At 37.8% G+C, this 27,219-nt stretch overlaps 1 protein-coding gene across 1 annotated transcript; it reads left to right on the top strand.

Moving 5' to 3' along the window:
• Positions 1-4,054: 4,054 nt before the first annotated feature.
• Positions 4,055-26,278, top strand: AFM (afamin). The gene is made up of 14 exons (XM_028100692.2): positions 4,055-4,142; positions 7,978-8,026; positions 8,335-8,467; positions 9,365-9,576; positions 10,401-10,533; positions 11,119-11,216; positions 11,994-12,123; positions 13,611-13,825; positions 18,974-19,106; positions 21,246-21,343; positions 22,387-22,519; positions 23,501-23,724; positions 24,893-25,025; positions 26,243-26,278. Exons 1-14 carry the CDS (start codon positions 4,055-4,057, stop codon positions 26,276-26,278), a joined length of 1,815 nt encoding a protein of 604 aa, XP_027956493.1.
• The last annotated feature ends 941 nt before the right edge of the window (positions 26,279-27,219 follow it).

Here is a 27,219-nt window from a genome sequence, read left to right as displayed (position 1 = left end):
AGGAGACTGTCACTTGTCCCGTTGCCATAAATCAGAAGCAGTAGCCCAGATTGCCTGGTGTCCACAGCATAATATCAGGATAGGACTAAACTGTTGGGATGACAAATTATTGAAACTGGTGGATATAGACCAGCCTGAATTAACTCTTCCAACTCTTCCCTGCCAGTCCCCATTTCCCCAGCACTGGTGGGTTTCCATATAATGAATTTGTCTTCTCCCTGTGATGCTGCTTTCAAAGAGTTAAGAGAGATTCCAGAGAATTGCTTGATAGTATGGAATTAAATTGGTAAAGAGTAATAGTAAGATCTCTGGAAATCCCCAAATGCCCATGAACTAAATAATACACTTCTAAAGAACTCATGAATCAAAGGGAAAATAAAAAGGGCATTTAAAAATATTTTGAACTGAATGAAAATAAACAACATATCAGAATTTGTGGGATGCCAGTAAAACAGTGCTTAAAGGAAATTTATAGCACATATATTAGAAAAAAAGGAAGATCTCAAACTGTGAACCCAGCTTCCACCTTCAGAAACTAAAAAAAAAAGAAAAAAGAAAAGAAAAAGAAAAAGAAAAAAAAGGAGCAAATTAAAACAAAGTAAGTTGAAAGTTGAAGAAAGGAAATAATAAAGATCAAAAGAGAAATCAACAAAATAGAAAACACACACACAAAAAGATAAAGATAAATGAAACCTCATGCTGGTTCTTTGAGAAGATCAATAATATTGATAAACTTCTCACCAGATTTACCAAGGGAAACAAAAGAGAATAGATAAATTACCAATATTAGGAATGAGAGAGGAGACATCACCTTAGAAGTTAAAATGATAAGGGGCTAGTTTGAAATATATTTTGCCAATAAATTCGACAACTTAGAGGAAATGGGCAAATGCCATTAACTACCAAACTAACAAAGCTCAGTCAAGAAAAACTAGATAATCTAATCATGGAACACTGCACCAAAAACTAATGATGTAATATATGGTGATTAACATAACAATAAAAAAATAAAAAAAAAGAAAAACTAGATAATCTGCTTATTGCTCTATCTATTAAAGCAATGGAAATGTAGTTAAGGTCATCCCCACAAAGAAAACTTCAGGCTTCACTGGTGAGTTTTACTAAACATTTCAGGAAGAAATATTACTAATTCTACCCACTTCCAGAAAATTAAGAAAAGAATATTTTCCAATTCAATCCATGAGGCCAGCATTACCCTGATACCCTTTTTCTGTCATATGAGGATACCAGAAGAAGTCAGCAGTCTGCAGCCTGCAAGAGGCTCTCACCAGAACCCCACCCCAATGGTGCCGTGTTGCAGACCCCAGCCTCCAGAACTCTGAGAAATAAAATTCCGTTGTTTATAAGACACCCAGTTTATGATATTTCATTATAATAGTCCGAACTGACTTAGACATTCCTTCTACCCTAGTCTCCCTTTTCCTCTTTCTCATACAGATAACAGCTTTTCTTAATTCTTAGTTTAATCATTCTGTTCTTTATTTTTAATATCTCAGCAAGTACGTATATAAATATATTCCTATGACACCATTCTATCTTTATTACATGAGACATTACATATTCCTTATATTGTTCTATACCTTGCCTTTTTCACTTAAAAACATAATCTTGGCGATCACTCCATATGATGCATAAGGTTTTTTCTTCAGTGTTTTTAAAAAATTTCATAGAATTTCTTTGTGTGTATATGCTATAGTTCACTAACTGACCTTCTATTGATGGGCATTTGAATTATTTCCAATCTTTTGCAATTACAAATAATGCCATGATGAATAACCTAGTGCTTCTGTCATTTAGAAATATTGGCAGTGTATTTTTAGGGTGGGCACCTACTAGAAAATTTGTTGGCTCAGGGGATAAATGCACATATTTTTAGATACCGCCAAATTCTCCTCTATAGATCTTTACCACCATTTTGCATTCCCACCAGCCATGGATGACAGGAACTACTTCCTTACTGTTTTATCCTCACAGAATGTTGCCAAATTTTTGGATTTTTGCCAATCATATAGGTAAAACATGCTGCTGTAGTGTTGTTTAGATGTGCATTTCTCTTATTTGGAGAATTTTTTTTAATGTTTAGAACCCATTAGTTTTTTTTCTTCTTATGTATTATTTGCTTAGATCATTTTACTATTTTTCTCTCAGATTGTTGGTCTTTTCTTTTTTTTTTTTAAAGATTTTATTTATTTATTTATTTGAGAGAGAGAGCATGAGAGGGGGGAGGGTCAGAGGGAGAAGCAGACTCCCCGCCGAGCGGGGAGCCTGATGCGGGACTCGATCCCGGGACTCCAGGATCATGACCTGAGCCGAAGGCAGTCGCTCAACCAACTGAGCCACCCAGGCGCCCCTTGTTGGTCTTTTCTTGCCTCCTCAAATTTCCAGAGCTCTTTGTATGGTATAGATCACAGTTATCTTTTGTTGTTTTTTTTCGCTTTGTTTTTGACTTTGCCTACAGTATTTTTCCATGTAAAGTCTTTAAATTTCTTTTTATGTAGTTGAACTTATTATTGTTTCTGGATTTTGCATCATAGGTACAAAAATGTTCCCACCTCACTTGTATTTCTTCTAGTACTTTTATGTTTGCTTGTTTTTCCTTTTTATGTCTGGATGTCTGATCTATTTGGAATTATCCTAGTGTATAGTTAGCTATTTGAAACTGTTGTATGTTTCTCTCTCTTGATTGCCCGTAATATACTCTGCCTTCTCTTTCTGTCTCTCTCTCTCTCTCTCCCTTTCTTTTGGTTTCCTTTGGTTCCTATTTGGTAGTGTGTTCACATTACCACTTTCTACATATAATGTAAACAATTTTAGATTCTACCCTTTTTCCAAATATTATGTAGCAAATATTTCTCCTGTTATTAATATTCTTTATATTTATTAGTTATAAAGACCAATAGTAGCCCACAGAGTGACTATACCACAGTTTAGTGTACAGTATGGTGTTATGAACTGTGATGCTTTGATTCTAACTACATTTATTAGTTGGCATTCTTCCGTAGAGAAGAGCTTTTCCTTTCCCTACTTTTGTTTTAATTTTGGTTGGGTATAGATCCAAAAACTCTTTTTCAAAAACATAATGGGTTATAATGCATTCCTGTCATTATTTATGATGTCAAATTATCCCATTGGCTTTTACTTTTTTTGCATATGACCCCATCAATTTTTGAGCACTTCCTTAGTTTCTGGCACCATGTTCTCAGCTCATCTTCTATTTTTCATGTCCCATATCTGGAATTATTCATTTCTCTAAGAAGCTCAGGATCCTTATAGTAGAGAAGAGTGTTTAGAACCCAAAATGTGGGCATGAAATATGCTCCTTACTCCTTGGTTGCTATTGTTTTCAGGCCCTTTTACTGGCATAACTAAAAAAATTGACTTCCTTTTTATCATGCACTTCCACATATTTCCATGTTTAGGATCATGTTCTTAGTGTAGATTCCCAGAATTTGAGTGATTGGCTCGAATAATATGAATATTTTCAAGATTATTGATCCTTAATATAAACTGGTTTTCCAAAAGTTTTGATTATATGAGACTTGTCTTACTATACATTTTCCAGAATTGGACATCTTAATTATTTTCTTTTTTCTAATTCTGTCAGGTATATAAAAATTTTACTTTTTAAAACTTAACTTCCTTTGATTTCTAATGAAACTTAGCATCTTTCTAGTTGTGCTTCCTCTTTGGTGAATTATTTATTCTAGTCCCTTTTTCTTTAACATTTGCAATGTTTTAAGATTTTTTTTTTTTCGGTTGTCTATTTGATTAGGTATTGCGCATACTTAACCTGTGGACTTTTTTTCTAACCCAATAGATTTTTCCAGTAAAACACAGAGATAATTTTTTTTCTAGTTAATAATTAACAAAAAAATCTGCAGTGTGATCAAATAAAAATCAAACGTGAGGTATATGAGAAATAGGTTAAACAGGTTACTTTTTTACTAATAGTGTCAAAGAATAATATAAAAACTTGATCTTCCTCAGTTACATTACTTTCTTTTGTGAATGTGATTTCTAAAAAAAAAAAAAAATGAAACAGTTAAAACTTACAGGTTTTGTTATTTTCCTGTTCTTTGTGCCTGAATCCCTAACCCTGCCCACACAGCCTCAAGATGTAGGTAAGAAATTTACTTGTATATTAGCCAAGGAATGACTAGGTTGGGATAATTTCTTATTTTTTAACTTTGTTTTATTTCCATTTAATTTTTCACTCCCCTCCCCCCATGAGCTTATATATACTGGTCACATATCTTGAACTAACCTTCCCAGATTTTGTATTTTCATGGTCATGTTACCCAGTCTATGGACAGAGATAGTAGTTATCTCTTTGACCCAGCAAATGGTCACCAGCTTTATGGCAGTATAGAAAGTGTTGCTGGGTTATATAATTTGGATTTTAAAATACTAGTATTTCTTGCAAGTGTATATAGTGTATGGTAACAGTGAAGCATGAGATGTGAGTTGGGATTTTTCTTTAATCTATGGTTGTTCAACGTATCTCCCAACTAGGTGGTAAACACCTTTAGGGTACGCAGGACCCTGCTTCTTCCAACTGCACAGTTTATAAATATTCTCAAGTTTGTACATACTCATTAATCTGGCCAAGGCAGTGTCAGCCTGGGGGGAAAGGGTGACATATATTTTTTCTTCCCAAAGGGGGAACATTTTGAACTTCATTTGTTTAGAATAAGTGTCTTTTTGTAATCCCTCTGGCATGGATGAAGGACTTTTTTGTAACTTGCACAAAAGTTCCATAAGCATTGCTGTGGCTCTGGAGATGCGGATTGTATCTGACTTAATTTCATACTCCCCACAGTGCCTGCTAGTCTAATCTAGTGAGACCAGTCACAGGGCTTGAAGAATGGTCATTTTTGAGTTCTTCTACTTTGCTGCTTGAGGAATGGTCATTTTTGAGTTCTTCTACTTTGCCCCTTGTAATGACTTCTTCAAAAATCCTGTTGATTTTTGTCTCTTCAATATATTTTGCATCTGTGCTTTCCTTTACATTTCCATTACTCCTAACAAAATTCATGTCTTGCTGATTTCTCAGTAGAACAATTACAAATGTCACCTAATGGGCTTCTTGCTTTTTTTCTATCCATCCATTCATTCTCCCACCCATCTCTTTGGCAAATAGTTCTTGTCACTTTCTCTTTGTCAGGCTGTGTCTATTTCTAGTCTGTGTCTGTGTCTATTTCTAATTCCCTGCATATTAGCTATACCACTACCTGCCTGATATTTCTTAGCATATAGAAATAATCATATTAGGTGATACCTCATTGTGCTTTTGATTTGTGTTTCCCTGATGATTAATGATTAGTGATGTCTGTTGGGTCATTTGTACGTCTTCTTTGGAAAAATGTCTATTCAGATTCTCTGCCCACTTTTTTACTTGGATTGCTTGGGGGTATTTTGGTATTGAGTTGTATAAGCTCTGTATAGATTGTGGATATTAACCCCTTACTGAATATATCATTTGCAAATATCTTCTCCCATTCAGTAGGTTGCCTTCTAATCTTGTTGATGGTTTACTTTTCTGTGTAAAGCTTTTTATTTTGACATAGTCTCAATAGTTTATTTTTGCTTTTGCTTCCCTTGCCTTCAGAGACATAGCTAGAAAAATGTGGCCAAGCCTGATGTCAAAGAAATTACTACCTATGCTTTCTTCTAGGGATTTTATAGTTTCAGGTCTCACATTTAGGTCTTTAATCTCTTTGAGTTTACTTTTGTGTATGGTGTTAGAAAGTGGTCCAGTTTCATTCTTTTGCATGTAGCTGTCCAGTTATCCCAACACCATTTATTGAAGAGACTGTCTTTTCCCTATTGTACATTCTTGTCTTCTTTGTCACATATTATATGTGACCATATAAACGTGGGCTTATTTTTGGGCTTTCAATTCTGTTCCATTGATCTATATGTCTATTTTTGTGCCAGTACCATACTATTTTGATTACTACAAATTTGTAGTATATCCTGAAATCTGAGGCTGTGAAACATCCAGTTGTTCTTTCTCAAGATTGCTTTGGCTCTTCAGGGTCTTTTGTGGTTGCATATAAATTAGACAAGAAATAATAAGTGTTGGTGAGGATGTGGAGAAACATGAACACTCATACATTATCGGTGGGAATGTAAATTGGTGCAGCCACTGTGGAAAACAGTATGGAGGTTCCTTGAAAAATTAAAAATACCATATGATCCAGTAATGCCACTACTGGCTATTTAACCAAAGAAAATGAAAACATGAATTTGAAGAGATGTATGTACCCTATGTTTATTGCAGCATTATTTGCAATAGCCAAAATAGAAAAGCAACCCAGGTGTCCATGAATAGATGAATGGATAAAGAAGATGTGGTGTAAAAAAAAAAAAAAAAGAAGATGTGGTGTATATATACAATGGAGTATTACTCGGCCATAAAAAAGAATGAGATCTTGCCATTTGTGACAACATGGATGGACCTTGAGAATATTATGCTATGTGAAATTAGTCAGACTGAGAAAGACAAATACCATATGATTTTGCTTTAATGTAGAATCTAAAATACAAAACAAACAAAATACCCAGACTCTTAAATACAGAGAACAAAGTTGCCAAAGGGAAGGTGGGTGAAGGAATGGGTGAAATAAATACATGGTATTAAGAGGTACAAACTTCCAGTCATAAAATAAATACATAAGTCATGGAGATGAAAAGTACAGCATAGGAATATAGTCAATAATATGGTAATAATGTTGTGTGGGTGACTGATAGTGACTATATTTATTGTGGTGAGCATTGAGTAATATATAGAATTGTCAAATCAATAAGTTGTATACCTGAAACTAATATAACACTGTCTGTTAATTATATTTCAATTAAAAAAAGAAATAATGTTCTACATAAACATTTTCAATGGCTCTTCATAGCTTCTAACTGAAGCCCAAACTCCTAGGCTTAAGTGCAAGACCCCCAGGATATGGATTCAAGTCCTTTCTACCCTAGTTTCCATTTTTCTTTATGACCCACTCTCTCACGAAAGTGGATTAATTGACTTTCTCCAAATACATCCCAAGATTTCTTACTTTTGTAATTTCCCTCACATTATTCTCTCTACACAGAGAGATGAGCTTCTTTATTTCTCTGTTAGCTGGAATCTTGTACGTTTTTTCAGATTCAACTCATATGCCACTCTTGCTATAATCCTTTTCTGGTTTCTCACCCAAGGATCATAAAGCATTCCTGTCATAAACTTACCCATATTAATTTAGAATGTCATGTACATTCTAAATTGGATTATAGTCATGTTCATAAGTCACTTGCACTATGAGAGTACTTAGAGACCCGAGGTCCAGGGGAGATGTCTTAATTATCACTGATTGCCTCATATTGTCCAGCACAATACCTTGCAAAAGTAAGGCCTCCATAAAAGTAGTCTATGTGGACAAATATAAGTGTGCTCTGATTAACATATGCTCCTTGGGACAGAATCAATGATTTTAGACTAGTCCAGAGATCATCTAAATATCTGTGTCTGGCTGGCATTATAAACTATACTGACTACTAGCACACTATGGCATCTCTTGTTGTGCCTTGTAGTAGCAATACATCACGTATCAGTTAATCTTCATATTGCTTTCCTAGTCATACATGATAAATACTTAGCATGAAAATGGGGCTTGGATTTGACATTTGTGGCTGGGGAGACATCAAGGGCAAATCTGAAGTCTGGTCAGTTTGAAACTAATTCAAGTCAATTCAACTTAATGAATATCTCTTGAGTACATAGTAGGCTGTGATTAAGATCTCAAATTTGGTTCATATGACTTTTCTCCTTCTTGTTAAGTATGCCAAATTACTTTCTACAGTGAGTTTTCTATTTTATACTTCGTAAATATAGATGTCATGTATGGTTATTTGGTGGGAAAATGTTAAAATACCAGGATACATAATAACCTATATATCTTTGCTTTTCAGATGATGTCAGTATCACCCAGAAATTTATAGAGGAGAATGTTGGATATATGTGAGTTTCTCTAAACTATTTTTTATGATGATGGCGTTTATATGATCTTATCTGATATATTCCAGAAATGTTAATGCTTCTCAAAAGTAATTCAATTAAATAGAAGCTGTATTTAAAAAGTAAATACAGTATTACTCATAAAATTCAGATAAGGCAATTGAATTGTCAAGAAATTGTAAAATTTATAGCCCTCACACTTCGATAATTTCCTGAGACTAATCAGTAAGTGGATGTTTCTATGAGTTTTTGTTGGACAGAAGTGGAAATTCTACAGGTGATCACTGTGTACTCTCTGTGGACTGTTGCAGCACAATCATCGCACTTGCTCAGTATATTCAGGAGATCTCCTTTGAAGAAGTAGAAGTGTTGGTAAAAGCCATGACAGAATATAGAGATAAATGCTTGGGTGACGTGACACTCCCAATGTGTTACAAATTAGCTGTAAGTAAATTGTTTGCATTTTTAAACAAATACGCTTATTTGTTGAACAGAGAATTTTTGGCTTGAAATATATAAAAAAAAGAGATGCTCCATGCCCCCTCATTTTTTATTTTGCCTGACTTTGGAATTTAGGATAAGATACTTTCCTTGGAGAGATGCAATTCTGTATTATGGTGCATAGACAGAATTGGCTACGAGGTGGCAGTCCATGCCATATGTATACAGGCAGGGAGGTAGCCAATAGTTGGACAATGTGCACAGAAGTACAGAGGTAGCCTTCTTAGCTGCCTCTTTCAGTATATGCTCTATTGTCACACCCCCTTTTCTGGGCCTCTGCCAAATAGAGTCACCATCTGCATTTCTATTTCTTTAAAGATTTTATTTATTTATTTATTTGAGAGAGCGAGAGCAGGAGGAGGTAGAGGGAGAAGGAGACTCTCTGCTGAGCAGGCAGCCCAACACGGGGCTGAATCCCGGGACTCCGGGATCATGACCCGAGCCGAAGGCAGATGCTTAACAGACTGAGCCACCCAGGCACCTCACCATCTGCATTTCTAGAAGACTATTACGAAACACTACTGCTAATACTTTACCAACACATTCACACTCTGACCTCATCACCTTGAGAGAAAGGGAAAAAGCTGTTATATAAGAGAAATGTAAGTAGCAAAGAAGGAGTAAGAGGTTAAAGGCTCCCAAGGCAGGGTAGAAAAAATTTCCCAAAGTGTGGGATGGTTGTCACAGGTGTGGGTAGCAAAGCTTTATTGGTAATACTGGCGAAATTGGAATCTCTTTCCCGAAGGGTGACACTCATCACTCATTGCATTCATTGTGTCATCTCAGAAGGTTGAAAAACTTTACAATGAATAAAATGTCTTTTACTTTTCTGTTGTCCAGAGTGATGTTTTACTGGAAAATATATGTGCTCTGGAGGGACTGCCACAAAAGCATAATTTTTCACACTGCTGCAGTAAGGTTGACTTGGAAAGAAAACTTTGTTTCTTCCATAATAAGAAAGCTGATGTAGGATTTCTGCCTCCTCTTCCTACCCTGGATCCTGAAGAGAAATGCCAGACTTATAAAAATAACAGAGAATCTTTTCTAAACAAGTAAGTTTTCTTTTAGCAGAAGGATTACCTAATTGAAGAATTATTCTTAGGCTGAGTCCGGTATCTATTCCAAAGGAACATAGCTAGTTTCATTGATGGATTAATTCATTCAACGTGTATTGTGGGTCACATTCTGTGTTCAGCATTGAGGATATAAATATGAATAAGATATGAAATCTACTTTCAAGATCCTTTCAATAAAGATACATGTTTTTCTAATGTGGTAAGCCCTAGAACAGAGTGTGTGCATGGTGCCAAATTGCTACTGGAGGGAATAATCTAGTATTCCCAAAAGGAAGGTGGAGCTTTTACTGAGGGTAAACATTAAATCAATGGATGTTTACCAAAAATCTGTTTGCAATAGCGCAATAATTACAGAAGCAGAGATTTTTTTTTTTCTGGAAAGGGGTGTGCTCATTGAAACTTAAATAACAAGTGGATCTGAACATAAGGAAATAAAATCCCTGGATCTCAGAGGGAGTGTGCACAGGTAGCTATTCTTTGAATGTGGAAGGGAGAGCTGCTGACTGTCTGGAAGCAGCCATAGTTCAGTGTTCAGGATGAAAACTGTAATCATCACTCTGATTTGGGAGTTGGCAACTTAACTGATAAAACTTTTATTAGAGACTGGATAATGTTGTCTTATATTGAAGCCTTCCATAATGGGAAGTCCTTCCTCTTTCAGTTTTGCAACCTGATCTTCTTGTCTTTTTCTATCTTTCCTTTCCTTTCCCCTTTCTTCCCATCCCTTGTCTACCATTTTTTGGAAAATTTCTTTCCCACTTTTAACCACTTTCCCTCCTTCCCTCTTTTTTCTTTTATAGTTATATATATGAAGTTTCCAGAAGGAACCCCTTTGTTTTTGCCCCTACACTTCTAACTGTTGCTGCTCGTTTTGAGGAGATGACTAAAACATGTTGTGAAGAACAAGACAAAGCTAACTGCTTTCGGACAAAGGTGAGTTTTGCATTTATTTCATGAAAATGATAAGTAGTCACCCCACACTGCAGATCTTTACTGAAAGTTAACTTATAGAAAAGGGTTGTTTGCCATTTATCATTTTCTTGCCACTTTCAATGGTTTTTTCCAACCCTTTGTCCACCTGCTGCTGATCTAAATTTCTTACCACTTGAGACCCTTGAAAGACAATTGCTTATTTCCAGGGTCTTTCTTCTAGCATTGCCTTCCTTGTAAATTGGAGGAAAGCCTTAGTGAGTGATAGGGTAAAAATGGCATTTATCTTTTATTCTGGACAAGCCCTCTTTTGGCTACCCATAAAATTTAATCATCCCATTGGAGATGGACAAGCTCACAACACACCTTCCCACCAAGCATAATTTAGTCATCAGGAAGACTGGCCTAACTTCTATAATGTGCCACAAATACATGTTTCTTTTGATATATAAACTTATTAGGATAAAAATCCCATAGATTTTCTGTTTCTGAGCAAATTTTGGGAAATTTGGTTGAGATGTAGTTAAGAGATAAGAGAATAATAGGATTTTGCTCTTGCTTCAATAGAATTTTCTTTTTCTCCTTCAGGCAGAACCTGTCATACAATATTTAAAAGCATCATCTTCTTTTCAAAAAAATGTCTGTGGGGCACTTATGAAGTTTGGACTGCAAGTCTTAGAATCGATGTGAGTTTTAATACGAATCTTGTCTTTGCTTATGTTTTCTCCTCTGTGTCCCATTTTTGTTAAATTGTTGATGACTTTTTATTTTTATTCTTCTCCAGGGGTGTTGAGGTCATTCTCAGTCCACATGGATAGCTCAGAACCAGGATACTAGTTCAGAATGAGAGAAGACCTGGGAAGTGGGGAGACCCTAGAGAGAAAGATGGTTACTTCTGAGATATTCTTTGGTTAGTTGGGAATCTGAATTGGTCTGGAAGTTCCCAACCAGGGTTTTAAAACCTCCAAGTGCTTTAGATGGGATGTATCCATCCATCTTTGACTTTAATGACTAGGAGACAACTTTATAAGGATAATTTTTATCTCTAGTGCTCATCCTGACTAATTAGTAATGGTGCTATTGCAATGTCTTGAGAAAAAGTCCGAGATTTTAACTACATCAGCAGGAAAGAGTTCTGGGATGGATTATCTATCCCTGAATGGGCTCAAAGCAGGAAGCTGTGGTCCTGACAAATGTGTTTTTCTATAAAAATTATGGAAGCGAGCATATATCTCAGTCCTTTTTATCCTGTTCCTGGTCCAGGACTCAAAATATCAACCCAAGAGCTGCTGAGTGATCCTGCAGGCTGTGCCCCATATAAACAGCTATTTGGTAAAGATACCTGTGAATAAAACAAGGGTTCCAATTCTTATTGCAGCTATTTATACTGTATCAGCCAAGAAGTCCCCCTTGTCTCACTTGCTGTTGAAGTTGTTTTAGTGGCTTCTCAATTCTTTTTCCAGAAATGTTGCTATACTTAGTCAGAAATTTCCCAAGATTGCATTTAAGGAACTTACCTCCCTCCTAAAAGATGTTTCTTCCAAGTATGATGGATGCTGTGAAGGGGATGCCGTGCAGTGCATCCATGAGAGGGTAAATATTCTCTAAAACCAAGTAAAAATAGTGATTTGGGGCAGCCAGTTTTTTTTAATCTGAAGTTTCCTCATACGTGGCTACTTTATTTACCACCTGAAATAAGAATGCTAATAAGGGGCTCCTGGGTGGCTCAGTCAGTTAAGCGGCTGACTCTTGGTTCTGGCTCAGGTCATGATCTCAGGGTCTTGGGATCGAGCTCCGCATCAGGCTCCGAGCTCAGCGGGGAGTCAGCGTGAAGATTCTCTTTCCCTCTCCCTCTGCCCCTCCTCCCCTGCTCTCTCTCAAATAAATAAATACATCTTAAAAAAAGAATGTTAAATTGTTAAATAATAACATAAAATAAAAAAATAAAATGTTAACAAATAAGCTCAAATAAAACTTTGGGTTTTTTTACACATGGAATTGTTATTAGATTACTCAACAGATTCTATTTTACACAGCTAAATGTCCTTGACATAAAACTTTAGGAATTTAGAGTCATTTAAGGCATATTGACATTTTCATTAATATTGCACATCTTCTTTTAGAGATATTAGAAATTAAGTAGTAAAGCTCAGAGAATAATTTTTACCATTATATCTTTAAGAACTGCTTTCTCTGAGTTTCCTCCAGCTATTTAGGAGCAGTCTTGTCAAATAAGTGGAGATGTTAATTTAAAATAACTCTTATGTTATTCTTTAAAGTGATTTTCTAAGGGCATATATACTGGTATATATATTATTGACTTACTTTAAGTTGTTCATGCACACAAAAGTAACACAATTTCATTAAAAATATCTCACCTTCTGGGGCGCTCGGGTGGCTCAGTCAGTTAGGTGTCCAACTCTTGATTTCGGCTCAGGTCACAATCTCAGAGTCCTGGGATTGAGCCCTGCTCCAGGCTCCCCACTCAGCAGGGGATCTGCTTGTCTCCCTCTCCCTATGCCCCTCCTCCTACTCTCTCTCTCCCTCTCTGTTAAATAAATAAACAAATCTTTAGACAAAAAGAAAAAAAAATCCTGCCTTCTTAGTTGAAATGAGGCTTTTTCTTAGTGACTTTTAATCAGTTTTACTTTTTAAAATTCACAGCAAAACTGTATGTTAATTAACTTGATTTTTAGAATATGAAGATATATACATTTTATTTCAAGCAGTGGACAACAGATGTCTCCAAGAATTATTTTGTCCTTAATCGGACTCCAATTAAAAGCAATATCACTCACTATTTTTTTATTGTTTGGTTATGGAAATGTGGATTTTATAATCATTTCAAAATTTTCATAATTTTAGCATTTGAAATCAGAAATAAACTTGCCTTCATGTGAAAACTTCATGTGTATTACATTAAGACAAAATTTAAATATTGTGATCAAATTATCTGACGAAGCAATTCCAGATGTGAGGAACATGGTTGGTTGTGTATACACAACCATTTCATTATGAAGGAAAATCCAGCCCTGAAGAAATGATGAAAATAAAGTAATTTTCATTCTTCTGTCCTACAGAGCAAGGTTATGAGCCATATTTGTTCCAAACAAGATTCCATCTCCAGCAAGATCAAAGAGTGCTGTGAAAAGAAAATGCCAGAGCGTGGCGAGTGCATCATTTCCTCGAATAAAGATGATAGACCAAAGGACTTAGCTCTAAGAGAAGTGAAATTTACTGAAAGCGAAAATGTGTGTGAAGAACGAGATGCTAATCAAACGATCTTCATGGCTGAGTAACATAAGTCTATACTGAAATTTATAAGGCAAACAGAAACTTATGACTTGACCTGTTTTGGCTAATTTGGGTGGAAGGAATAGGAACCATTTAAATCATTGGGTATCACGTGATTTAAAAAAAAAAATCATGGCTACAGATTATGGTGTTTTCACCTGATTTTAAGAAGATGGAACTGTGTGATTATAGGGATGGCTAACATTTATTGAGTACTTGATACGTGCCAGACAATGGACTCAATACTTGATGTAGATGATCTCTTTTAACTCTCACAACAGTCATGAATCAGTATGATTTGCCCCACCGTTTCAGATAAGTAAATGGAGGCACAGAGCAGCTAAGTCACTTGTTGAAGGGTTTGACCAGAGAAGGTCTGGTCTAGGAAGTTGTGGGCTGAACTGCCATGCTCTGCCACTCCACAGCCGTTCAAAGGAATCTAGTGGACTTGGAGCCAAAGGGACTAGCTTTGAGATCTGGTTGGGTCACTAGGACAAGTTAACCTCACTGTGTTTCACATCATCATATATAAAATTCATATAAGAATATTCATTCATTCCAAGCTTATTGGTAATGAAACATAATCTAGGCACTCTCTGAGGTTAGACAGAGCTTTTATCTGCAGTAAGCTTTCATCAACAGGGAATGCCATGGGGAAAGAGACAGACTTATAAATAAATGAATGCACAACATGTTCTTCTATTTCCGATAGCACTATGTGACCCATAATGTAGAGACAGAGAAGGGAGTGGTCAATTGTACTTGGGAAACTTGGAAAGGCTTGATAGGGAAGAGGTAGTTAAAGACATTTTGGTAATCTAGACAGAAGAGGTAGATCATGGATGGAAGTATAAAACCCCCCGGTGTGTTTGTGGCTTTGTGTAGGGTATTCGTAGTGAGAGAGGGTAGTGAGAAGTCTATGCGGTCAGATCACGCAGACGTGCTAAGTAACGAGATGCCACTGAAGGGCTTTCACTGAAGAATAAGGGAGGACAAAATCACTTTTGTTTTTTAGAAACTTCATCTGGAATGAATCCCAGTTTGGGGCTTAGGTGGTTGGGTAAGTAGTTTTCAGATTCAATGAGATGGGAAGTATGGATTGAAGGTTTTGTGGGAAAGAGAATATGTTTGGATCTGACCACACTGACTTTGAGGTACACATGAAGTAACAATTGGGAAGGTCATGAGACAGTTTTTTTTTTTTTATTTGAATATAGTTGACACACAATGTTACATTAGTTTCAGGTGCAAAACATAATGATTTGACAGGCTTATATATTATACTAGGCTCATCACCAAGTGTAGCTGCCATTTGATCCCGTATGTCACTACTACAATACCATTCACTATATTCCCCATGCTGTGCCTTTTATGCTCGTGACATATTCATTCCAGAACTGGAAGCCTGTATTTCCCACTCCCCTTCACCCATTTTGCCCATCCCCCCACTCCAGCAGCCATCAGTTTGTTCTGTGTATTTATAGGTCTAATTCTGCTTTTTGTTTATTCGTTTGTAGTCTTTTTTTTTTTTTTTTGGGTTCCACTTATAAGTGGAATCGTATGGTATTTGTCTTTCTCAGTCTGACTTACTTCATTTGGCCTAGTACCCTCCAGGTCCATCCATGTGGTCTCAAGTATAATGAGACAATTTTGTATGTGAACCCGGAGCTCTGGAAGACAGAGAGATTAGTGAAAACTTACCAAATGTTAAGTGCTTCTCATCTAACTAATTTAGTTTTCAAAACAATCCTCTAAGGTTAGGATACTTTTATTATCCCTTTTTATAGGAAAGGAGACGGAAGCACAGAAATTAAGTAACTTGCTCCCAAGTCACACAGATGATATGCGGTGGAGCCAGGATTCAAACGGGAGCTGTCAGGCACCAGACTCTTGCTCGTAGAACCAAACCACTGTGTTCTATTGCTTCTCATGAGTTTTGGGTATTAACTCAAATTAAACTGAACAAAATGTTAGAGGTAGTGTGTTTCACTTCTACCTGACACATGTGCTCGTCAAATGGAAGCAATTTTTTTATCACCATCATCATGTTACAACATAGTGTTTGAGGAGAAATCACGGAGCAACACTGAGCATGCTGAGTCAGAAAAGGAGTTGTTTTTTTTTTTTAATTTTTTATTGTTATGTTAATCACCATATATTACATCATTTGTTTTGGTGTAGTGTTCCATGATTCATTGTTTGTTCATAACACCCAGTGCTCCATGCAGAATGTGCCCTCTTTAATACCCATCACCAGGCTAACCCATCCCCCTACCCTCCTCTCCTCTAGAAACCTCAGTTTGTTTTTCAGAGTCCATCATCTCTCCTGGTTCGTCTCCCCCTCTGACTTACTCCCCTTCATTCTTCCTCTCCTGCTATCTTCTTCTTTTTCTTTTTTCTTAACATGTGTTGCGTTATTTGTTTCAGAAGTACAGATCTGTAATTCAACAGTCTTGCACAATTCACAGCGCTCACCATAGCACATACCCTTCCTAATGTCTATCACCCAGCCACCCCATCCCTCCCACCCCCAACCACTCCAGCAACCCTCAGTTTGTTCCTGAGATTAAGAATTCCTCATATCAGTGAGGTCATATGATACATGTCTTTCTCTGATTGACTTATTTCACTCAGCGTAATACCCTCCAGTTCCATCCACGTCGTTGCAAATGGCAAGCTCTCATTCCTTTTGATGGCGGCATAATATTCCATTGTGTATATATACCACATCTTCTTTATCCATTCATCTGTCGATGGACATCTTGGCTCTTTCCACAGTTTGGGTATTATGGACATTGCTGCTATAAACATTGGGGTGCACGTACCCCTTCGGGTCCCTACATTTGTATCTTTGGGGTAAATTCCCAGTAGTGCAATTGCTGGATCGAATGGTAGCTCTAATTTCAACTGTTTGAGGAACCTCCATACTGTTTTCCAGAGGGGTTGCACCAGCTTGCATTCCCACCAACAGTGTAGGAGGCTTCCCCTTTCTCCACATCCCCACCAACATCTGTCGTTCCCTGACTTGTTAATTTTAGCCATTCTGACTGGTGTGAGGTGGTATCTCATTGAGGTTTTGATTTGGATTTCCCTGATGCTGAGCGATGTTGAGCACTTTTTCATGTGCCTGTTGGCCATTTGGATGTCTTCTTTGGAAAAATGTCTGTTCATGTTTTCTGCCCATTTCTTGATTGGATTATTTGTTCTTTGGGTGTTGAGTTTGATACGTTCTTTATAGATTTTGGATACTAGCCCTTTATCTGATATGTCATTTGCAAATATTTTCTCCCATTCTGTCGGTTGTCTTTTGGTTTTGTGGACTGTTTCTTTTGCTGTGCAAAAGCTTTTTATCTTGATGAAATCCCAATAGTTCATTTTTGCCCTGGCTTCCCGTGCCTTTGGTGATGTTTCTAGGAAGAAGTTGCTGCGGGTGAGGTCGAAGAGGTTGCTACCTGTGTTCTCCTTTAGGATTTTGATGGACTCCTGTCTCACGTTTAGGTCTTTCAACCATTTGGAGTCTATTTTTGTGTGTGGTGTAAGGAAATGGTCCAGTTTCATTCTTCTGCATGTGGCTGTCCAATTTTCCCAACACCATTTGTTGAACAGAAAAGGAGTTTTAAGGTGCAGTCTTTCTGGGTGTAAACATTTCACACAAGATCTCAATAGATCTTCCAGGCTAGGTTAGGTTTCTAGGAATTTTTGTTTGCAGCCTTTTGGTGGGGTGTTTTGTTTTTTAGGTGTGATTTTATTCCTATAGAAAGGTCCATGGTTTACATCAGATATTAAGAAAAGCCCTTGATTCTCTGAAGGGTAAATGCAGTTGCGTTAGGGTCTGGGAATATACCCCACAAATAGGATTGAGAAGGCAGGGTGGAGAAGCAGGAGAGACAATGTCAAAAAAACCCAAAAACCAAGAATCAAAGACTTTGAACCAAAAAGGGATGCAGAGTTCCCTGGAATTGAGAAACTTTTGTGAGGTGTTGCTCTTGCCAAACATAGAAGGCCACTTTAACTTACTTTGAATGGATAGATAAGATTTTTTAAAAAGATTTTATTTATTTATTTGAGAGAGAGAGAGAGAGAGCATGAGCGGAGGGAGGGGCAGAGGCAGAGGAAGAAACAGTCTCCTGGCTGAGAAGGGAGCCCCACATGGGGCTCGATCCCAGGACTGGGATCACGACCTGAGCCGAAGGCAGACACTCAACTGACTGAGCCACCCAGGTGCCCCAATAAGGTTTTATTATGAAAACTATTGTAAAGAGCACAGCTGGGTGCTTAGCGGAGACACTGCTCTCCTGCAAAGAGAGTCAATTTGTTTAGAAAAGAATGAATTAGGCATCCTACCAGAGACCTGTGTTCTCATGTTACACTTCCATTAATATAGCAAGGTGCTTCCCTGGTCTGGACTTCCTTTCTTCAGCTATAGAGTAGTACTGATCTTGAGGACTTAGTGAAGTTAAACAAGAACAGTGTTTCCAGAGGCTAGGAAGCATTTCTTTATCTCCTATGCCCAGAGCTTGATCCAGTGCTAGCACCTACTAAGGGCTTAATAAGTGTTAGCCTCTTCCCTCTCACTTTCCCATTTCTCCCCATATCACACCGCCTGTACCCTTGGAGCCTCCACTGAGGCCATAGAAACCACTGCCAATGACTTAGAGCTCCAGGGGTGGGGACTCCCATATTTGACAAGTGATGGGATGAAGTCATGGGCTTCCCAGTCTCTCACCAAGATGACCCTGGAGTGGGGAGCAAGCCATATTTCCACCATCTCCAGTTGGAGGTTTGAATGCTGTTTCCAACAGAATTAGACTCACTATGTATTTTCTAAAGTATTGGTAGCATGATATACTATTTCTGATGTTTTATGCATCAACTCATCCTAATAATTAACTCGGAATTACTAATCACTCTATCCTCTCAAGTAAAAGCACTGTTGGTTTAAAACATTCTACGGAAGAGAACTTTTATAAAATGATTTCCTGTAGTCAAAATATCCTCTGAAATCACTCCCTGAGCAAAACTGGAGGAAGAAGTTAGCATCTGAAAGCAGAGTCAGTGTTACAAGATCTGACTAGCTTAAGAGATAGCAGGATTTGATATTTTGTTCTTTCTCTAAGGTCTAATGTTTGAAACATTTTACACATCACAGGTTTCTTTATGAACACTCAAGGAGACATCCGGAACTGTCTATACCGGAGCTTTTAAGAATTGCTGGAGTGTATGAAGATCTTCTGAAAGAGTGTTGCCACACAGAAAACCCTCCAGACTGTTACCGCCATGCAGTAGGTTCCAGTGTTCCGGGCTCACAGAACTGGACAAAACAAAGCCTAACAACAAACCTTTCATAGCTGACATCAAAGTTTTTCTCTAGTCTAGGGAGTAGGAAATGTGATTGACCCATCTGAGTGTACTTAAATTCCGTGCGGGCTAATCATTGGGAAGACTGATACTATGTTAGGTTTCTGCACAATGTTTTGAACTACTAATTCTGTGTGTTGATGAAAAAAAAAATCTTCCCATTCAATATTTTACATTTAGATCTTTATTTATGTACTCTGCATTTTATTGAGCTGTATAGGATTTTTTATGATTGTAAAAGTAGTAAATGATTATCAAAGATGATTAGGAAAGTACCAAAAGTTATAAAGATAAAAATGAAAGCTTGATACTATCACTGAGAAATAGCTATAATTAACATTTTCTTTCACTTTTTTATGCATATATGCATATATCAGTGTTTAAAAATAAGATTGAAATAATACTTTCTTAAATTTTTTGATATATTTTAAAAAATATTTTATTTATTTATTTTAGAGAGAGACAGAGAGCAGAGGGAGAGGGAGAGAAAGAATCCTCAAGCAGACTCCCCACTGAGCTGGGAGCTTGACACAGGACTTGATCCCAGGACACTGTGATCATGACTTGAGCTGAAATTCAGAGCCAACTGCTTAACTGACTGAGCCACCCAGGCACCCCTGGGTCTATTTTTTAGTTATTATCATAGAAAACTTTTTATGTCATTAAACAGACTTCAAAACACTTTATTTTAAATGATGGGATCTCATCATCATGATTTATTTAACTGTTCTACCATGTGTTGGACATTGTGAACATTTAGTTAGGTTTTTAATTTTGTAAGCAACCCAGAAGTGAGTATCTCATTTCATTCATCTCTATTAATATTTATGACTATTTTCCTAAGATATATTATCCGAAGGGAAATTATTAGGTCAAAGTATATAGACTTAAAAAAAACCAACAACAACACTTGATACAAAATGCCCAAGTTACTTTCTAGAAAGTATATACAGTCGTACAACAGTGCTTGAAAATACTCGCTTCACCCCCGCCTTTGCCATCATTGCACATGGAAATTAACTGCTAGATTTATATGTAAAAAATAGTGACTGTGTCTTAAGCATTTATTTGATTTTTAGGTGAAGTTAGGCTTTTCCCATATGATTTTAGCTATTGTAATTATAAATTTCTTGTGAATAAGTTGTTTATGCCCATTATCCATTTTCCTCTTGAAATTAGTGTATTTCAGTGTCAATTCATATGCATTCCTTATGTATCAGGGAAATTAATTATTTGGCATTTCTGATTTGTTTCTCATTCATTTGATATGTGTTGCTTTGGCTTTATCTAAAAAATTGCTTCCACTTAACCATAAAAGCCAGTTTATACCCATTCATATTTGAGCAATGAAGTCAGAGGATTTGACTTTCAGTCTAATTCTGCCACTCTCTGTTCCTGACCCTTAAATGAATCATAGTGCTAGAAAATTCTTTCTTCGTATGGAGGCACAGTATGCCCCACACATCCATTCACTGGTATGTAGTTTTATCTCTGATGACCACTCAGTAGATAACTATCCAATTTTATGCTGAGGAGATAGAGTTTGTCAAATATTTGAAGACACTTGTTGGACATTTTAAGTTCCAATTCTAAATGATGGAAAATAAGATATAAAATAAAAATAAATGTGATTAAAAAGGTTCTGTAGCAATACTGACTAGCGGGGTCATTCTAGCCAGTCATTTGACTTCATAAGGCTGATTTCCTTTATGTAAAAATGAAAGACTACTCTGGCCACATGAAAGTGCTAAGCAAATATGATCATTGTCAACATAAGATTTGAATTATTCTTTGTAAGCTGGAAAGTTCTAAAAAATGTACAGGATGATAATGAAAAATTTGGACTTTCAAATTTTAGTAAAAGCCATCTCTATGTTTATAGCTGAAAAGATTTAAATTCTTACGCACTCATATAAAGAAAACTACTCTCAACTTAGTGAGAAATATATGGTAATGATACTTTCAAAATACTATACAAATGAAAGCTACTTGACAAGTTGACATGAGGCTTGTGATTAAATTTTAGAGAAAATGTTCATAAATATGATTGTTCTTATTTTTAGGAATACAAATTCAATGAAACAACTGAGAAAAGCCTCAAGATAGTACAACGCGAATGTGCACATTTCCAGGATTTGGGGAAAGATGACTTGAAATACTAGTAAGTTGCTTGCGCAAGTTGGTTAACGCTTGTGACCAGGATAAGTGAGATAAACAGTGCCACAAAAATTCAGCTCAGTCTTTCAGTTATGGCAAATCCATAACCTGGGAAAGAATAAAAACACAAAAGTCAAGAATGTGCGTTAAGCTGTCATATTAAGCCTTTACCAGGAATGAGGCTAGAAACGAAAGAAATACAGGATTCCAGAAAATTGATTCTCTAATGCTCTAGTTTTCACTTGGACTTGCTTTTGTCAATCCAAAGCCAGAGTCTCTGGATTCTGCCCCATTTGAGAAGGCAGGGGATAGAGGAACCTTCAGGTTGTTGCAATTTCCCAAGGGAAAGATAGTTTGCCCAGATTTTGAACCCCTCTTACCGAGTTTATAGAAATAATTTTGGATTTGTTTAATACTTTAATATTTATTTTTTAGTGCTCTTGTGAAAATTCATGAATAATACACAGTTTATTCTGGATTTTCTTAATTAATTACCAGGGTAATATAGTGTGTGTTTAAACTAAACGTCTCTAAATCAAAACACAGTTTAAAAAATAGGATTTCACTATTTCTGCAACCCGGCTGTTGGCTGAGAACTCAAACTCAGCCCATTGAGTTTAACTAATAAAAATATTAGTTCCCTTCATCTCAGATTATCCTTTTCCAACATGTATCTATTAATTAAATTCTCCCTTTAAAATATTTATTAACTATGCAAGGGATTTCAAGCAGGATTTTACATACTAGCCAAGGTATTTGTTGCCAGGGAGTTCCTATACCCCCAGGTAAGACAGGCTGAGCAAATCTGAGAATTTCTGAGATTACCATGAAATTAGGAGGAGGCCAAAAATGCAGAATCTAGGAGGCAGGGTGTGGGAGAAACAGGGAGTAAAGAGACAGTTTCTCCCATTTTACGAGAAAGCCGAGGTTCACGTTGTCCTTACCTTGGTTGTCCCTAGCCTTGAAGAGTTAGGGTTTCAAGCAGTTAGACAAGGGAAAATGGGTATCTGTTTTTGTTTAGAACCAAACAGACAAATGTTCTTTCAGCTACCTTATCAAATTCACAAAGATAGCCCCCCAGGTCTCCACTGAAGAACTGACCTTTCTTGGCAAGGAAATGGTGACAGCTTTGGCCACCTGTTGCACACTGAGTGAAGAGTTTGCCTGCGTTGATAATTTGGTGAGCATGGCCCACGTACCTAACTAGTCCTTAAAAAAAAAAAAAAGACATCTGCTGTACTCATTGATCTACAGCAATAAGGCAGTTATATGCCTTTCTTCATTGTTTTCAACATTGTTAAGCAAGGAATGTCAAAGTTTTTGGGGGGGCTCACTGCATCACAATCCTAAGAAGCAAAAGAGAATGTATTAAGTATTTTTTTGGTGTTCTCCAAATCATCTTTCTTACTTTTTTATTTTGAGAGTGAGAGCGAGAGAGCAAGAGAGCGAGAGAGCGAGAGAGAGAGAGAGAGAGAGAGAGCAGGGGGAGGAGCAAAAGGAGAGGAAGAAGCAGACTGAGCATGGAACCTGATGCAGGGCTTTATCTTACGACCCTGAGGTCATGACCTGAGTCGAAATCAAGAGTGGGTCGCTCAACCGACTGAGCCACCCAGGCGCCCCTCTTATTTCTTATTACTAATTTGTTATTTGTAAATTGTTAGGGCAGATGGCAGGAATAAGGATATTGTTTCAGAATGATATAAGAAACTTTGTAATTTCAAGTAATGTTACAAATTCAATCTTGCCCCACCGGGTCAGTAAGAGAATCTATGCTTCCTGCCCAATCACAACTTGGATGTATCTTTTTAGGACTGGGGTGGAGATTATCCTGGAGGACACCCCAGGAAGGGAATAAATCAGAGGGCCACAGTGTTTGGCTGCCACTTTCAGTTGGCTGTTTTGCAGCTCTCTGCTCACAATTACAGATTTGTATATAAGCTAACAAGAAATTAACCCACAGGCATTTGAATTGCAATGGCTTGAAATTTTGTCATAATGCAAGCTTCTACTTTGCTTTGCAAGTAGTATCATGTGTACAAATGCATGGGTTTTTCTGAGTACAGTTAACAGTCATCTTAGAACAATCTGTTTCTCTAGCCATATTTCAAGACTCTATTCAAGTTTTAAAGTCATATCTGAATTCCATCTTTCATTGGGACAGATGGATTTAGTTCTTGGAGAGTTGTGTGGAATAAATGAAAATCGGAACATCAACCCAGACGTGGACCACTGTTGTAAAACCAACTTTGCCTTCAGAAGGCCCTGCTTTGAGGGCTTGGAAGCTGATAAAACATATGTGCCTCCCTCCACACCTCAAGATTTATTTACCTTTCACACAGACTTATGTCAGGCTCATAATGAGGAGCTCCAAAAAAAGAAAGACAGGTATAAACATTCTCTTCCATCCATCTTTTTCTTCAGCCTGAAGGCACATAATTAATGAGAAGGTGTACTGTGATGCGTATGTGATTTTGGTGTTCTAATCCTGTTACTTCTATCATATTGTCCAGTCTCTCCAATCCAGAAAAACACCGGGGCCTATTTATTGCTGTTGCTTATAAGTCAAAACCTAGCTAGTCTTCTTTCGCTAGGCGTGGATTGTCTAGTACACTGTGATTTGGAAAGGTGACTTAGGGCAGCTAGCAAAAAGGCTCACAGGCAGGTTCATAATGAACTGGACTTTCCTGAGGGAATGTCCTAGATATTTGCCCTGAGAATCTTGCTTAATGTTTGAAAAAATAAGAGGCCTAAAAGGGACAAGAATTTTACTTTTGTCTTCTCAGGCAATGTTATAAATGCTAAAGAATAAGACTTTTGGGGGGGACTTAGGTAGTGTCTGTATCAAGTGGAGTGGAAACAACATTCAGCTACTGAGAAAAAGGGAATAGAGGTTGTTTGAAAATGAATTTTCCATAGCACATACCCTCCCCAAATAATACATTATATGTTTTAAAAAAAATAAGAAGAAGATAGCAGGAGGGGAAGAATGAAGGGGGGCGGGAATCGGAGGGGGGAGAAGAACCATGAGAGACGATGGACTCTGAGAAACAAACTGAGGGTTCTAGAGGGGAGGGGGGTGGGGGGGATGGGTTAGCCTGGTGATGGGTATTAAAGAGGGCACGTACTGCGTGGAGCACTGGGTATTACGGACAAACAATGAATCATGGAACACGACATCAAGAACTAATGATGTAATGTATGGTGATTAACATAACATAATAAAAAAAATAAAATGAATTTTCTAGAAAGACCAAAAGTAATCTATAATAATCTACAGTACTGTGCACGAGGAAGACCTAATATATGTTCACATTTTTTTATATCATTTTTGTTTATAATTACATAACTCTCTGAAGAATGTTGCCTTGAAATCCATCCCACAAGTTGAACAGGAAAGCTTCGGGAGACCCCTTCAAAGTGGAATATTTTAACTTCTTATACTTTCCCCAACCAAGTGCCCCCCAAGATATGTGATATTGTGACAAGCGTTTTGGAGAAGAGGAGCTTAAGGAAGAAGTTTTAATTAATTCTATTTGGCATCTCTGGGTCACAGGTTTCTCGTCAATATGGTGAAGCGAAGGCCTGAACTTACAGATGAGGCGCTGAGGTCATTGCTTACAGCCTTCACGGACGTGGTGGTGAAGTGTTGCAAAGCTGAAGGGCCTGAAGCCTGCTTTAACGAAGAGGTAGTTCTATTTCTTTTCCGCTGAAATTCAGCGGGTATTCCTGGTCACACAAGATACAACAGAACTCCCAATAGGACCCTGCTTCCTCCCCAGAATGTCTCTGAGGCCTCTCAGAGCCCCGTGAGCTGGATGTCACCAGCATATTCCTCTGTGGAAGGACCCAGGCACTGTCTCCTTGGTAACAACACAGTGTAAGAAAAAGATGTCAGGAGAAGCCAGGTTCTAATTCCAGTCATCTTGGTCATATAACTTAAACTGAACCGTACTACACCATCTGTAAATGAGGATGGCGATACTTATCCTTGAATTATACCTTTGGTCCATACTCTCCTGTTTTAATCCCTCGTTAGTTTAATAAAACAAATAGCCAAACTGATTTGCAAAGGAAATCATAATCATCTCCAAAGGGAGGGGAGCAGGAAGGGTATTAGTCTGTGAAGTCTCTCAGGGGGTGGCTGTCTCACCTTCATGGCCTTGTAGCAGCATGCATGTGTAAAGTGAGGAGTTGGCGGGTGGGGGGGGTGCGTGTAGTGAGGGGGAAGAGAGGACACATGCTCCCTGAGTGTTCTCACTCCAGTGACTGGGTTCTCTTGCCAGCTTGTGGTGGTCCAGGGTTCTCAGGTATGTGTGAAGGCCAGCCTCAGTGGATGGCTGCTTGGAAGTGCTCTTCACTGATTTCCAGCTTCCTTTCTCACCATTTCTTTCCCAGCAACTCTCACTTCACCCCAGACTCACACTTCACGCACACACACAAACTTGTGCCTCTCCTATCCTTCCTGCCTGGTCACAGACATGCACACTCACACACAGCCTTCATTCTGGCTGACAGCCCTCCACTTTTTCCAAGGGAGTGCTTAGTCTGTGGGAATTGTGTGTGTGTGTGTGTGTGTGTGTGTGTGTGTGTGTGTGTGACTGAGCCACCCAAGTGCCCAATAAATACAATATTTTAAAAAATAAAGTAATTTGAGGTTATTAACCCATACCACATCTAGCATTTCCCTGAGTGAGTGTGTACATCGAGGCCATGGAAAGGGAAGGATGAAGTCACTGGCAGTTCATAAAAGGCACTTGAAGAAAGGATGTTCATGGTCTTCCTGTACAAGATGGGACTGCTGTAATTTTTCTTTCCAAAATTCAAGGCAACATGCATCTCGAAATTTAAATAATCATGTCTTAAATTTTTCTATGTGTTTTTCTTTCTTTTTTTTCCCTCTCAGGGCCCCAAAGTGACAGCCAAAAGCCAGGCAGCTTGAGAAATATAAAGTAAAACCCACCAAAGGTAATCCCTGCTATCTGAGCCAAATGCCAAATGTATGTCACACAAATATAGCTTGTGTGGTCACCCGGCCTTTTCCCTTCTGCTGCTTCAGTGTCTGTTTCTGGTTCATTTCACGTGCCTTGTACCCCACAGGTCCATCTTGGTCCTCTCATGTCTCTCTGGGTCTCTACCACTCTGTGTGGCGTGTTTGTGGTAGCACTTCTCTCACTGTTCAAGCAGCTTTCCGGGGAGCTGAAAGGTACCCAATCCTCTGCCTCTCTGCTACCGCCCTCAGCTGTCTGGACGAGAATGGAGAGGCAGTGGAAATCTGTGAATATTGATGGGGAGATGGGCAGACAGGCCTCAGTAAACCTGTCCTAAGAGTGTTGCCACAGCAGCATGTTCATAAGTGAAAAGCTGTATGTTTGTGATTTCACAAAGCTACATGAAGGATGCTCTCTCCTCTGCAGTTTAGGTAAGACACACAAACTTTAGGAACAAAATGATGTTCAGCGCCTGGGAAGAGAGGCCTGGACTGCCACAGGGAGTAGGTTTGGATCTATAAGAAATACCACATACTTACCCCTCACAGTTTTCTATATACATGACTTCCCATCACCCAAGTTATACGATTTCACAATCTTGTGTTGCATAAGATACTATTTTTTTCTTCCTAGGTTGTGGGGAAAAGAGAGGAACACCGGCTTACCTGCTTCCTATCTGGCCTGCGGTGGATTTTATTTTCTGAGAAGAACACAGTGAAAAGATCCTTCTGTAACCTTTACCTGAAACTGTGTTATTGTAGCAAGCAATAAACAAGATCATAAAGTTATTTCTCGAGGACTGATGTCATGTGTCAACTTGATAACAAAATCGATCAATCAGGACGCATTCATCCATCAGCATCATCAGCTCCTTGGCAAATGTACACCGCTC

The sequence above is a fragment of the Eumetopias jubatus genome, unplaced genomic scaffold, assembly GCF_037043125.1.
Source record: "Eumetopias jubatus isolate StellerSeaLion01/CBP00866 unplaced genomic scaffold, mEumJub1_p1.0 scaffold_2, whole genome shotgun sequence".
Classification (NCBI taxonomy): domain Eukaryota; kingdom Metazoa; phylum Chordata; class Mammalia; order Carnivora; family Otariidae; genus Eumetopias; species Eumetopias jubatus.
The sequence above is the reverse complement of the archived record's forward strand: the minus strand, read 5'-3'. Positions and strand labels throughout refer to the sequence as shown.